This window comes from Callorhinchus milii, unplaced genomic scaffold (genome assembly GCF_018977255.1).
Source record: "Callorhinchus milii isolate IMCB2004 unplaced genomic scaffold, IMCB_Cmil_1.0 Scaffold4, whole genome shotgun sequence".
Lineage (NCBI taxonomy): Eukaryota > Metazoa > Chordata > Chondrichthyes > Chimaeriformes > Callorhinchidae > Callorhinchus > Callorhinchus milii.
Window position 1 is genome coordinate 11,106,027 of NW_024704745.1, and position 13,872 is coordinate 11,119,898.

Consider the following 13,872-nt stretch of genomic DNA (forward strand, 5'->3'; position numbering starts at 1 on the left):
GGAACCTGTGATGTTACTGGGTTATGTGTGCGTAGATGAGCTAATCACTCGTGAAACACAGCGGCTCCGTACCTGTGAAAGAAACCACGGTATTTTGAAGAGAAAAAGGTCAGGCTGAGGCACATGCAAGTATCGGAGCCGCGAAATAGATGTGCTTTTTGTTTAGCAGTCAGCACTGCCTGAACCTCGTAAAAGCATCGGAATTGATATAGAAAATCTTACATAAGAACATACAAATTTACTGGGTGAAAGAAGACCAAGGTCCATCTCGTTCGCCTTCCACTATCCTGCCAGTCGCTTGACATGTCATGTCTCAAACTATATATTGTATCTTGAGATATTATTTTCTAGCAGAAATCCATCTAATTTGTTCTTGAAACAAACATTTTCTGCTTCAACTGTCCCCCCAGTGAGCCTGTTCCATAACTTTACTACTCACTCACTGAAGTAGTGCTTCTGCAGATTTGTTCTGAATTTACCCTCCTTCAATCGCAGGCCAAGTCCTCTGGTACTGCTGTTCAGTACAAGATAAAACAGCTTATCATGGTCTACATTATCTATTCCCTTCAGAATCTTAAAGACCCTAATCATATCGCCTCTCAACTTTCTCTTCTCCAGTGTGAACATGCCAAGATTATCTTATCGCTCCTGGAAGTCCAGTCCCTCCATCCCCTCAATCATTGTGGTTTCCCTTCTCTGTATCCTCTCAGTCGCTTAAATTACTTTTTTATATTGCGGTGAACAGAACTGCACACAGTAATCCAAGTGCGGTCGCACCAGTATTTATAAAGTGACAGGATCACCGAGCACTGCTGCGATAGCTTCAATTTATTATCAATCAGCATCCCCAGGTCCTTTTCATTTTCCATACAGATTATTTTCTTACCATTTAAATAATCGTCCCATCCTGAATTATTTTTGTCCCCACGTGAAGCACTTTGCATTTCTCTACATTAAGTTTCATTTGCCATTGATCTGCCCAATTCCCAAGAATGTTCAAGTCTTTGTGTAACCTATCCTGTTCATATCTTTGCAGTCTACCACCTTCATTAGCTTTGTGTCATCTGCAAATTTAGCCACTGTGCTTGTGACTCCTACCTCCACGTGGTTTATGAAGATGTTAAACAAAAGAGGTCCCAAAACAGACCCCTGTGAAACTCCACTGGTAAAATTCTCCCAGCCTGATGACATTCCCTGTACCACTACCTTCTGGGTTCTATCGGTCAACCTTCCGGCACCTTGATTCAGATGGATCACACTCAAGCTATCTTGATATTGTGTTCTGTGTGTTGCTATGCCCCCAATACATGTTGAGATTGTAACAATGAAATGCATTTTCACCCAATCGTTCAAGAGTAGTTGCAAACCCAAGATGTTTGTTCTGCTGCAGAGATAGCGAGGTGTGACATTCCAAATCACATCCATGCCTTAACCAAGGCTGTTGTTGATAAGAATCATAGAATTACACAGCACAGAAGGAGGCCATTCGGCCCATTGTGTCTGTGCTGGCTCATCTGCTGCAATTGATGTAGAACCAAATTGACTTGCAGCACGAGGGATATATAAATACATATATAAAGAAACAGCAATCTCTGAGGCAGTATGGATGACTTTTCATTTGAAGTAAAAGATAGACTACAATCACTCACAATCAAGATAAGACTTATTGTACATCTAAACTGCACACAAGTGAGTTGGAGTAATAATATAATAATAATCCTTGCATTTGATATAGCGCTTTTCACGTCTTCTCGACGTCTCACAGCGCTTCACAGAATAGACTGTAAAGTGAATTGACAGTATATTTATGGGCGAAATGTGGCAGCCAATTGCGCACAGCAGTGTCCCACAAACAGTCGTGGATTGTAAGTGACCAATTTATTATTATTTTTGTTTTTGGAGGGATTATTATTAGGCGTGTGGAGTAAGGAAACTTGCCCAAGGTTTCACCCTGCCTGGAATTGAACCCAGGTGTCTCGCTTGCAAGGCGAGTGCTCTAACCACTGAGCTGCAAGTCTCCATAGCTACAGGTCTAATGCAGCAGAAACTAACATGAAAAATAAGAGTCTGGATGGAAAAGGTGAAAACGGATACATTTTCATTTCTACAATTAATCTGGTTTAAGTGAACAACAGTTTGCATTTATATAGCACCTTTAACGTGGGGTGGCACCTCAGAGCGCTTGAATAACCCTTGCATTTGATATACAGCCTTATCACATTGTTGAGATGTCTCAAAGTGCTTCACAGAATATATTGTAAAATGAATTGACTGTGTGAGTGGATTGTGGCTGAAATGAGGCAGGCAATAGCGCACAGCAGCGTCCCACAAACAGTCATGCACTGAGTGACCACATTTTTTTGAGGGATTATTACCCTCGGGCTAACAACCGGGTTCCTACTTTCTGCTGAGTAAACAGAGGATTGTAGAGTAAAGCTTCCCTCCAGTTTCTCGCTCATGACTCATGATTAGGCTGACAAGGATTTAGCCTCTTGCTTAAGATAGCATCTGCATGCAGTAAGCACTTTACACTAATTTCCAATGTGAATTCCAACGTTTTATTGTTTGGTGTCAGAATAGACTTTTAAGAGCAAGAATAAAATCCAGCTGTTCTTCTAGTACTTAGACCAAGTTAGTTTTGTTAGCACACTTCTTCGCTATAACTTGTTTAAGTCATTACAGATGATTTATCTGCTTGTAATTGCAGTGTTGTGAAGCTCTGATTGTAATTTGTTAGAAGTTCACTTCATTGGAACAAACTGATAATACCGAGACAACACACAGTGTACGCACGTTCAAACTGCTACTATGGGAAAATACTAAATACCTCCTATTTTTAGCCAGCAAAGAAGGAACTGGCAATTTGTTAAAGGGAGATCAAATGTACAGAAGAAAAATGTTAAAGCTGACACACATGCATCTTGGTTGGTTACGTGCTCTCCCACGCTCCCAGCTGAAGGAGGCTACAAGAAAGCAAGGGGCTTGCAGAGGGAAAATAAAACTGAGAGTAAATTATATCTTTTGGAAATACAAGGGTCATTCTACAATAACAACATCAAATTACATTTATAGAGCGCCTTTCGGATCGGAAGGACAATAGTCAACGGACTCTCTTTTAGGAATATATGTGCAACCCAATTGTTATTGGGTGAAACTCCTCTGCAATAATTGTGTTAGATATCAAGAAAGGTCACCCAGCATTCCGTTTAGGCGAAATCTGTTAAGCCAAACTTTACTACTTCTATAAAGTTACACCATAGAGGGATTACAACAAAGCAATGCTACCGCGGGTCGAGACGTTCAGCAGCCGAGGTTCCAATCTGTCTTGTCTGGTTATTCAAGCTTTTGATCTTTCATCAAGTCTTCCCTCGTGCTCCTCCGATCTTTTCCTTCTTCTCCTTCTTTGTTCTCCCCATCTTTATACTCTCATCCCACTCCCTCTGTACCTTCCACCAATCTCTTGTCAGTCATTTACAACCCGTTATTAACATATCCAATCATGTTTCCTTCAACCCTCTTTCTTTGTACTGACTCCATATGTTCCATGACCTCTCACCCATTTTGACCCATTGTTAGTATGTTAATTATTATTAATGTCAAGGATTATTATTATTATTATTATTATTAATTCTGCACCCTTATGCTAACAATTGTATCTCCTGTAGATACAATTTTGGGGTTCAAAATTCAATGTTTCAAATCCTGCTGATTTGTGGGGTAGATTGGTTCGTCCCAAGTGAAGGATTGTTTTGCGACAGCAGTTCTGAAACGCAACTATCGCAGTCCATGAAAATGCCACGTAATCAACCATGTAGGCTATCAAAGGATATTACAGATTATCTGTTACCGGGTTTATTCAAATCTCATTACAAACACACATCCCTAACACATCGACAAATTCATCAACAAGTAGAAAACGTACTGGAGCACTGTTGGGCATCAAACTCCACCTTTGTTTGGGCACTCTGAGATGTTACCTCACGTGAAAGCTGCTATGTAAATGTAAGTTGTTGTTGTAAACATATCTCTACCAAAATCTGTAATCTTTGACATCTGGTGTGTGAAGGGCAACCTTAACAACTCACACCAGTCAAAAAATCCGCCCATTAATGGAAGACAAGGTGGCATGATTTATGGATGCCACATAACCTCAAGAGAACAAGTCTTGTCAACAAAATTTAACAATTCACTTGTTGCCCAATTTTAAGAATTGCTTCATATATGTCAATGAACTCACTGAACCTTAACAAGTAAACTCTTCCCTTCTACTATTTCATTGCACTATCCAGTGAACTACTTGTTGAAACATGAAAATAAATGAACAAACTAGTCAGGGAAATACAACTCCACATAGCTTCATACACAGTGTTCTCCATTTAAATAAACAGCAGCAACAATTGTTTTCTTTTACAAGGGATTTACAGGTTCTGATAATTCAAGATTGGAATCCAAACACGAAGGTCATGAGTTTAAACACTGGCTCCCTTAACTTTAAAAGACGAGTTTTACTGCTTGTGCAGTATCTGATAGTGGAACACTCAAATTTAAAGGGTGGTGGAGGGTTGAGGAGGGGGTGGGGGGAGAGGGAGAAGAGAAAAAAGAAAAAGTTTGGTCCCTTCCAGCCTATGTAACTAACCTCTCCTTGAAAAAATGCACAGGTCAGTCAATTCTGAGGAGGAATGGAGATTTACTGTGGGACGGCCAGTAGCCCGGAACCCCCTACTGAACCCAACAATAACTTACATTTATATAGCACCATTCACATGGCTCGTGTCTCAGCTGTAACCCAGCTAAAAGAGGAAACAATGGATGAGCTGCAAGGGAAATATTACAGCTATAAACGGTTGAACTGGGCTTTTTGTTTGCACGCCGAAAACTACATGGAGATGGGAACATTGATCAGTTCAATGATGCCGGTCAATATTAACGTCAAAGCATAACAAATATACAAAAAGAACAGGTGCTGCATATTGAAAATCCTCCGCAACTATAAATGCAACTGGACCATGATAAATAACTTTGCAAAAGTTTAAGTTTCAGCATTCAGACATGTGGGGAGCACTTTATCCTCTTCCAGAGTTGCATAAGTGAGCTGTTTGGCAAGTTCTGAAATGAGCAGATGTGGGAATTGCTTAATAATGACTGTTCCTTTTTTTTGTTGTTTTTAAAGCAATGCATGAGACTACTTCCCTTAAATGAGTTAACCAAATAGGATATATCTTTAACTTAACTCCATTGTGTTTGGCAAGAAGTTCAATTCAGCATTTTGAACTCACGAACCAGAGCACTTTTTTCCAAGGATGTCGCTCGGAGAATAAATCATTTTTACACTTGATACAGCGCCTTACATGTCAGGAAGATGACTCGAGACGTCTTACAGTATATACTGTAAAGTGGAATGCCGGAAATTTCGTAGGTGAACGTGGCAGCCAATTTGCACACAAGCAGCCATCACGTGAATGAAGGAACCAGTTGCAAGTCAGGTGAGAAGGAATGTTTTCTCCTCAAGGTATCTCAATTGGTAGCCAAAGGTCCATCTTTAGTAATATCTTTCAAACGCAACACTAAAGTGGTCCTCAGTGAAGATAAAAACCCTCCTTCCCACAATATTAACTAACTGCACTTGGGAAGAAATTCCATCTGGTCCAGGTGTGCTGCTCTATTTATGTAACGTTTCAAAATGTCCAGAATTTGGCAAATTCTTAAATTCAGCTTTAATTTTGAAACTGGGTTTTCTGTATTTTTCTTTTATGAACTACAGAAAACCGACTTCTAAGTCAAGACTGAATTCAACAATTTGCCTTATTCTGGATGCTCTAAAATGGAGCATAAACAGAGTAAAACTGGACCCAAATAGAATTTCTTACCAATAGAGTATAATAACTAGGAATCACATCTCCCAGGTGGCACAATGTGTACAGGATACTTTTGACTGTGATTGCTGTAAAAGTGGATCCCAAAAGCTGAACATTAGAAATGCATAGTTTAGAGCACACTCTCAAAATATTTGCAGTAGGGAAAGAAAGGCAATACGACGTTTGAATGTTTCAACTGGAAACAAAAACACAAAAAAAAGGATGATTATAAGGATGAAAAACATGGGCCTTAAAGGACCAGGGGAGGGGTGATGAGAAGGGGGTTTGAAACTGAATATAGCGCTCTTTAAAAGGATATTTCTGCAAGTTTGCCAGATTTGGGAAAAGAATCCCAATGAGTGAAAAGCAGCTAATATTAACAGTAAAACTACCTGGAATCTAGATGGCAGTAAAGTTTAAAATCAGTTTCAGGGAAGATCTTTGAAATTATATGGAAATCTGTTTTGAAAGAAGGTAAATACTTGGCAAAGCAAAGCTTATTCAAGGATAAGTCAGGGTCGATTCAGATTAGGGAAATCACGTGGAACCAGCCTACAAGAGCTTTTTGAAGATATTATTCAAACAGTGTGCAAGAGTAATACAGCTGTGTTATATCCTTCCTTTTTGAGAACATTTTGACAGGATTCCATAGCAGTGGTTAGTGTCTAAGGAAAGTAATATGAAAGGTTATAACATGGAATGAATGGAAAATTGGCTTAGAGAAACATACTAGGGTCAACTTTGAGATTCATGTGATATTTATTAAATTGGCTGGAGACAGACCACCTGACTTCACTCTCAATATTAAACTCAAGACAAACTGAATGAATGGTGTTGGACTTGTGGTTCACAGTCTTCAGTGGTGGTCAGCTGGGCTCCATCTTTTTAGTAAACAAACTCAAAACTCCAGTATCCTACAGGAGAAGTCCAACTAAGTGAGTCCAGCTTCTCCCACTTTCACCTTTCACTTTAATAAATGTTGGGGAATCCACCTCCAACGATTTCAATGTGATAAATATTAAACGGATCTCAAATTTGACTTTTCTGGGCTGAATTACAGGATAATACGATAGTAATCCTTTCATTTGATTATAGCTCCTTATCATGTTGAAAATGCTTCACAGACGTTTCCATGAAATGTAGTGAATGTATTTGTAGGCAAATGTGGCAGCTAATATGCACACAGCAATATCTCATAAATAACCAATTTATTAATTGAATGCTTTTATCTGAAGGATGGTTGGCCAATCTTCCAAGGCAAAACTGCCTTCTCCTTTCAAATAGTTACAATGGGACTGTTAACAGGCAGTCGGGACCTCTAAGTATCTAAAGGATAGTTCAGGCCTCCCCAGCTACTGAACTGGAGGGTCAGGCTAGACCGTAAGCTCGGAGTCTCAATGCAGGGTTGAGGTCCACAACTTTTTGGCCCAGAGTCTTAACAAGTGAACCAGTCTGATAACAGACTGCTTTCTTTAGTAATATTGTGGAGTCCTGTAGCTCAGTGGTTAGAGCACTCGCTTTGTAAGCGAGAGACGTGAGTTCAATTCCAGGTAGGGCGAAACCTTGGGCAAGTTTCCTTACTCCACACGCCCAATAATAATCCCTCCAGAAACCAAAAACAATAATAAATTGGTCATTTTCAATCTACGACTGTTTGTGGGACATTGCTGTGCGCAATTGGCTGCCGCGTTCGCCCACAAATATACAGTCAATTCACTTTTACAGTGTATTCTGTGAAGCGCTTTGGGACATCCTCCCAACGTGAAAAGCGCTATATCAAAATGCAAGGATTATTATTATTATTATTCTAGAAAAAGATCAAGATAAGTAATCACAGAAATGTAAAGGAGAGGCAATAGCCCTTATATAAATAACTTTGGGAAACTTTTTCTTTGCATCATAAAAATATTTTGAGAAATGTTTTGTTTGTGAGAAAAAAGCTCCACTTTAATCAAACTGCCATCACACTCGAGTGGTTTGATGAATTGTGATGCAGTTTATCTTATTAAATTGTGTGTTTGAAACTTGCCAAACTTTTTTTTAATGAAAGCAGAGCTTTCCTTTAAAACATGAATAGCTAGTTTGTGGTGAATTTATTAATTGACCGTAAGAAAGCCACGATGTGGAAAAAAATGCTGCTTTCGAACAAAACATTACAATTAAGACTGCACAATATCCTCTTTTCCATTTCTGCAGCATGGTTTATGGTCTCTAATCTTAAACATTTGTTATTCTTTCTCTCTTGTTCACAAGCCCATAATGTTGGCTCATCAATCCCTACATCAACAGCTGGCTTTGATACAATGACTTTCAAATAAAAGTGCATCTCAAAACATTTGACAAATGTAGTGGTGGACAAGGAATACAAGATTTAAAGATGATAACCAACCCGCACATCCTAAGACATATGTTTTTGAAGGCAGAAAAAGTAGCAGGCAACGTGGTTTTGAGAGAGTTCCAGAGGAGTTTGGTGATTGTATGGTCAGACCAAAAGCGAGATGGGAGTGGACAATTAGCCGGAGAAAGGAAGAATGGTGTAGGATGGAATGTAGGACTTCTATGGTGGGAACATGTGAGGTGGAGTGAGACTGTGTAGGGATTTGAAGACGGGGATAAAGATCATGAAATCGATTCTCTCGGGTCCTGGGAGCCAACAGTGCATGGCAAGGCTGATGTGTGAGAGAACATGAGTTGAAGAATCAGTTGTAGTTCATGTTTGGTGGACTAATACTTGAAACCTTTATTGATGGTAGCTTTACACCGTCTGGAAACCTTTGCTGTATGATCAATAAGCACACTCAAATCGTTTTCCTTTCCCACATCCACCAATGGATAAGTTTTAAGTTTGTACAGTTTGATTCTTGCTTGTTCCTTGTGGTTGGAGCACAGGGCCAGACTGCTCTCATCACATCTAACCTCACCTGACAGGAAGTTTACTTACTACAAAGCAAGCCACTGAGGGTCATTTTTTCCTCTCTCTCTCACTGACATACATCCACGTGTAGCATTTAACCCAGCAAATCAGCTAACAACTGATTACAGTAATTAAGTGACCTAAAAGAAAGTGGTCAGGTCTACCTGGATATGAAGCCAGTGATCTACCACTTCAGTTACCAGGCCAAGCTGGCGTGATGATTTTACAGAACGAGGAAAATTATATGCATCATATTTTTCATCATTTAAAATAAGCCCTTTAATGTTTAAACAACTGAAGAAAGTAACACTGAAGTGCACTGATGATCTTATGCCTACCAGTAGACTGGGTGACATCTCACAACATCATAAGAGGTGTATATAAAAGGAAGGCCCTTTAATCCATTGAATCTCATCTTTCTAGAACACCCACCCTACCGTATTCACTAGAGCATTAAATTGTTTTTTGAATGTGTCCAATGTCTGACTTAAACCACTCTTCCAACTAACCTATTCCAGCTGTTGATTATCCTCTGCGTAAAGAAATATTTCTTGGAGTCTGTCCTAAAATGTTTCTATATAATCTTGAATCTGTAATCTTTTGTCCTGCTGCTTTGCATTACACTGGCTGGCTGGACCACTGGGGTGAGTTGGATAATCTTAGCCACTGAAGGCCAACAAGGTACATGAGGCGGAGTGTGCACTAGGAGACTGGCCGGTGGTTTACACGCGCGATGGTCCATAGAAATGTATTTAAATATTTCCATTTCGGGCCCAGTCCACCAAGGTATGAATCCCGGATACCTTTAATCCGGTAAACCAGGGGATTTATTGCATTTGAAAGCTTTGCTCTGAGTTTACTTTTTCTATGCCATTTAATATACCATTACAAGGCCCTCTCTGAAATATTGATTCCAAGGCTGAGGAGTGTTATCTTATACAGTTATTCCTCATTAGCTTATCCCTCTAGGATAGGGGGAATCAATCTTGATGCTCTCCCTTGCATTAACTCTTGATCCTGCACAACACTCTTGTGTCTTGGTAACCAGAATTGCATGCAATACTCTATGTGTGGCCTAACCAGAGCACTGCACAGTTTGAGCAAGATCTCTGGGAATCTGAACTCCTGATGCTGTGCTATAATTGACTAGATGAAGTATCTAGGGAACAACAAAGCATTTCGAATTCATGGTATTCAACAAAAATCTGGAGCGCTTCTCACTTCTTCCTCATGTTAATATGTGATATTGTTGCTCAAGGGTAAACTGTTCCTTCCAACTCATTGAGGCAATCCAGGAAATTGCTTCAGTTCGATTTTGACAGCAGGACTTGCTTTCGTCAATAAAGATTCAGCAGTTATGTGATAACAAAGTTAGTTATTACTGCAAAGACTGGTCCAATAATTTAGATCTCCCATTAAAAACAACATCTGAGCAGTTCAAGATACACACACAAGAAATGTCTGGAATAAGGAAAGGTCATTCAGTCCATCAAGTTCACTCCTTTTCACAGAGGGTACAAAAATCCACTGCCCCAAGGATTTCACCCACTCACTGAAGGGAAAGTAATCACTCTCATTCCCGGAAGATAAATCTAGCAAAAACTCCAGAACACTCACCTATCGCCACTGACCTGACCCTCTGCTCCAGCCACGGACATTTCCCTGGTCATCAGAAGCACACTCTGCCGTGTTTCGCCCACAAAATACACAGTCAATTCACTTTACAGTATATTCTGTGAAGCACTTTGAGATGTCTCAAAGATATAATGCAAGGATTATTATTATTATGAACAATATTATGAATATGTACAAGATGGAAGCCATGCTCCTTGGCTCCCATCAACATTTTCACTCCTGCAGATCTAAACTTCTCAACCTCCCTTTGCTCTCCCTAAGACTCACCAATCCAGTGCGCAATCTAGGCGTTTGGTTCGACCCCAGTTGTCCTTCCTCCCCCTCATCCGGTCCCTGACTAGTACCGCCTTCTCCCACCTCTGCCACATTGCCCGCCTCCGACCGTACCTTACCCCAAAAATGCAGCCAAAACTCTCGTGCATGCATTTGTCACTTCCTGCTTGGATTACTCCAACGCACTCCTCGCCGGTCTCCCCAGCTCCACCATTCACAAGATCCAGCTCATTCAAAACTCTGCCGCCCGCATACTGACCTGAACCAAACTCCAAACCCACATCTCACCAGTTCTGGCCAGGCTCCACTGGATCCCATCACCAAATGGATCGACTTCAAGATCCTCACATTTATGTTCAATTCCATTCATTCTTTGGCACCTCCCTACTTCTCCAACCTCCTCACTCCCCAATCCACCACCTGGCACCTCCGCTAGACTGGCACCGGCCTCTTGCTGGTCTCTCACACCCTCCACCCCACCATCAAAGATCGCGCTTTCAGCCCCAAACCTCTGGAACACTCTCCCTTAATCTTTCCGCTTTGTCCCCTTTCAAGTCCCGCTTGAAAACCTTCCTCTTCGACCGTTCTTATGGACACCTCCCTCCACCACTCCCTCCAGGAGTCAAGCTCCACCACTGTTAAGCGCTCTGAGACACAACACTGTGTGGAAGATGCTACATAAGTGCAAGTTGTTGGTGTATTATCCCTCCTCAGTACCTGCATTACATGGTGCAATTACCAACTCAGCCACCAGGAGGCCCAAAACATCAATATTCATGTTAAAAGACATCACAGTTTACTGATATGGTGCATTTCTCACATAGTGCCACATTTGCCCGTCACTACAGCATCTTTGTCTTACCCCAAGACTACCTTTAATATTTGGCACACTAGGCTAACTCATGCAATATGGTGTATCGCCACTACCTTCTATCCAGCAAACCAATTTTCCATTGCACACCCCATAGCACACATCAACTGACAGTAAGGCATAAAGCACGACTGTCTGCTCTGTCTGCTGTTTTAATGATAAGCAATTTGAAGCGAGAAGAGCAAAAAAAACGAAATTCCCATCATAACATCCTATAAAACTGTGTAATAATGGAGCCTAATTTGCAACTTCTGTTAACCGCATAAATGCACCTTTACAGAAGGAATTACATGTGCCCTTTCTGTGAAAGGCTTGAGACATCACAACCCGCCTCACCCCTCCTGATCCCAATCCCCAGCTCAAGTGCAAATTCTGACTGGGCAGCGCCTTGGGACATCCTCCTAATCTGCAAAATGATGGATATAAAAACGTCATCACAGACAATTCGGGTGGTATACACAGAGTGATATCATATAATTGGTGGAAGTATGGACAAGATGAGATATAATATCATTAGGATATGAAAGAAGGAGGGGATGTGGGGTTCACATATTGAAGCACCGAAGGGAAAAGATATTTTTATATGAAATATCTTTTCAAAAAAAGTGATCCCTGCTCCCTCGGTGGAAATATACTGTATAAAATGAGCACAACATTCAGACAACAGGCTCTGTTACACAAGCTGTGTAAACACTTCTGAGGGGAGAGAATTATGGTACCCTTATTTATTTCATTTCAAACAATGAAAAGTATTCCAGAAATCAACTTTAGAGTCCCTTTCATTGGCCATCAATTCCAGAATTCAGGACACCTGGAATCACCTCTGTACCAATGCCTTTACACAAGGTACCTAATAGACCCCATTAGCTAAAATTTGGATGAAACTGGTTTTATTTTTTTTGGTAGCAATTAAAGGTTTCTTGTTCTCGACTCCTTTGCAGTTCAGTCAATTTGTTTCGAACAAATTTCTGGTGAGAGAGAGAAATCTTTCTCTCGCAGTCAGATCACAAATTCAGAAAATGTTGCCCCTCGAAAGAAAATTCAAATCGCACGTTAAGGTCAAAAGAAGGACAATAAAACCGAAATAAAACAAAATTAAATCGACTTAAGAGCATCAACCTCATTGCGATTTGCAACCCCTATATATATATATTAAAAAAAACTTCTAAACGTTGCAATGTGTTTTGCAAATCGCTTTGCAAAAGGATCTACAACCAGTCAATCACTTAACAACTCTACTCAATAAACAGCACCAGATCTGAACCACTATTGCAGTGGTTCCAATGTGGATTTAGTTCGCTGCAGCTTACAGGCACGAGTGTGTGGTGCGAATTCGAAGAAACTCGTGTATTTTCTGTGTGTTTTTTTTTATAGACGTAAAAAAAACGAAACACAGCGAGCAGTCAAGAGAAATAACGAAGTGGAAACACAGTGCCTTTGCTAAACTGACAGCTCAAGTGTGAGCAGAGCTGACAGATAGTTGACAACATGCTCGAATTTTATGCCAGTAGTCCTTGATCAAAGTTTACACTGTACCAAAAAATGACAAAAAAAACGACCAATTCTGTCTTACCTCCATTTTTGCCCAGGGGTCCCCTTCAAATAATTTTGTCTTGACTTTTTTTTCTCTCTCTTTCTCTCTCTCTCTCTCTCTGTTGCAAAGTGTGTCCAGTCTGGAGAGGCTTCTCTGTCTGTGTGTGTGTGTGTGTGTCTGTGTGTGTTATCACTCCTCTCTCTCTCCTCTCTCTCTCTGCTCAGATCGCAGACTCGTGCTCTGCCACTACACACATGACTGACAGACAGAGACACCCACTCACTTCTGCAAGCTCTATAGATCTCGATGACACAACTCTGGTCAGAGATAGATCGGTCCCAGCAGGCAAGTCTGAACCATCAGACACCAGGGGGGAGAATGAGCACTCCCCACCAGAGTCCAATGCAACCTCTCTGTGGGTCTGATCAGGTTTGGAGATGCCCCCCCCCCCAACTTGTTCAGATATCATTTAAGCTAACATCACAGTGCTTTAACTTCAGTGCCCTGTTTGTGCAATGGATCTGCTGGCTCCCATCTGCACACTCCTCGAAAAAAAAAGTAGAAGGTTGCAGGCTCCTCTGAACAGTGTACACATGTCAAATTCTTTTGCAAGAGGCGTTCCTCTTGGCAGCACAGTGTGTGAAAAAAAAGTCACCCCCCCCCCCCCCCCCCCTGATTTGAGCTCTCGTCAAAAGCTTCTGCAATAACTGCAGCAGTATGCCTGGCGACTGATGCAGCTCTAAACCAGGTTTTTTTTTCTTTTTAAAAAAAAATTCAAAAATGAAGAGCA

General features: G+C 40.8%; 1 protein-coding gene across 1 annotated transcript in view; it reads right to left on the minus strand.

Moving 5' to 3' along the window:
* Positions 1-13,650, minus strand: part of LOC103180147 (capZ-interacting protein) — a 43,965-nt gene extending 30,315 nt beyond the window's left edge. Inside the window, exon 1 of the mRNA XM_007895819.2 lies at positions 13,122-13,650. Within this exon, the coding sequence (XP_007894010.1) occupies positions 13,122-13,127 (6 nt within the window). The 5' untranslated portion in view covers positions 13,128-13,650. The remainder of the gene's footprint in view (positions 1-13,121) is intronic.
* Positions 13,651-13,872: the final 222 nt, after the last annotated feature.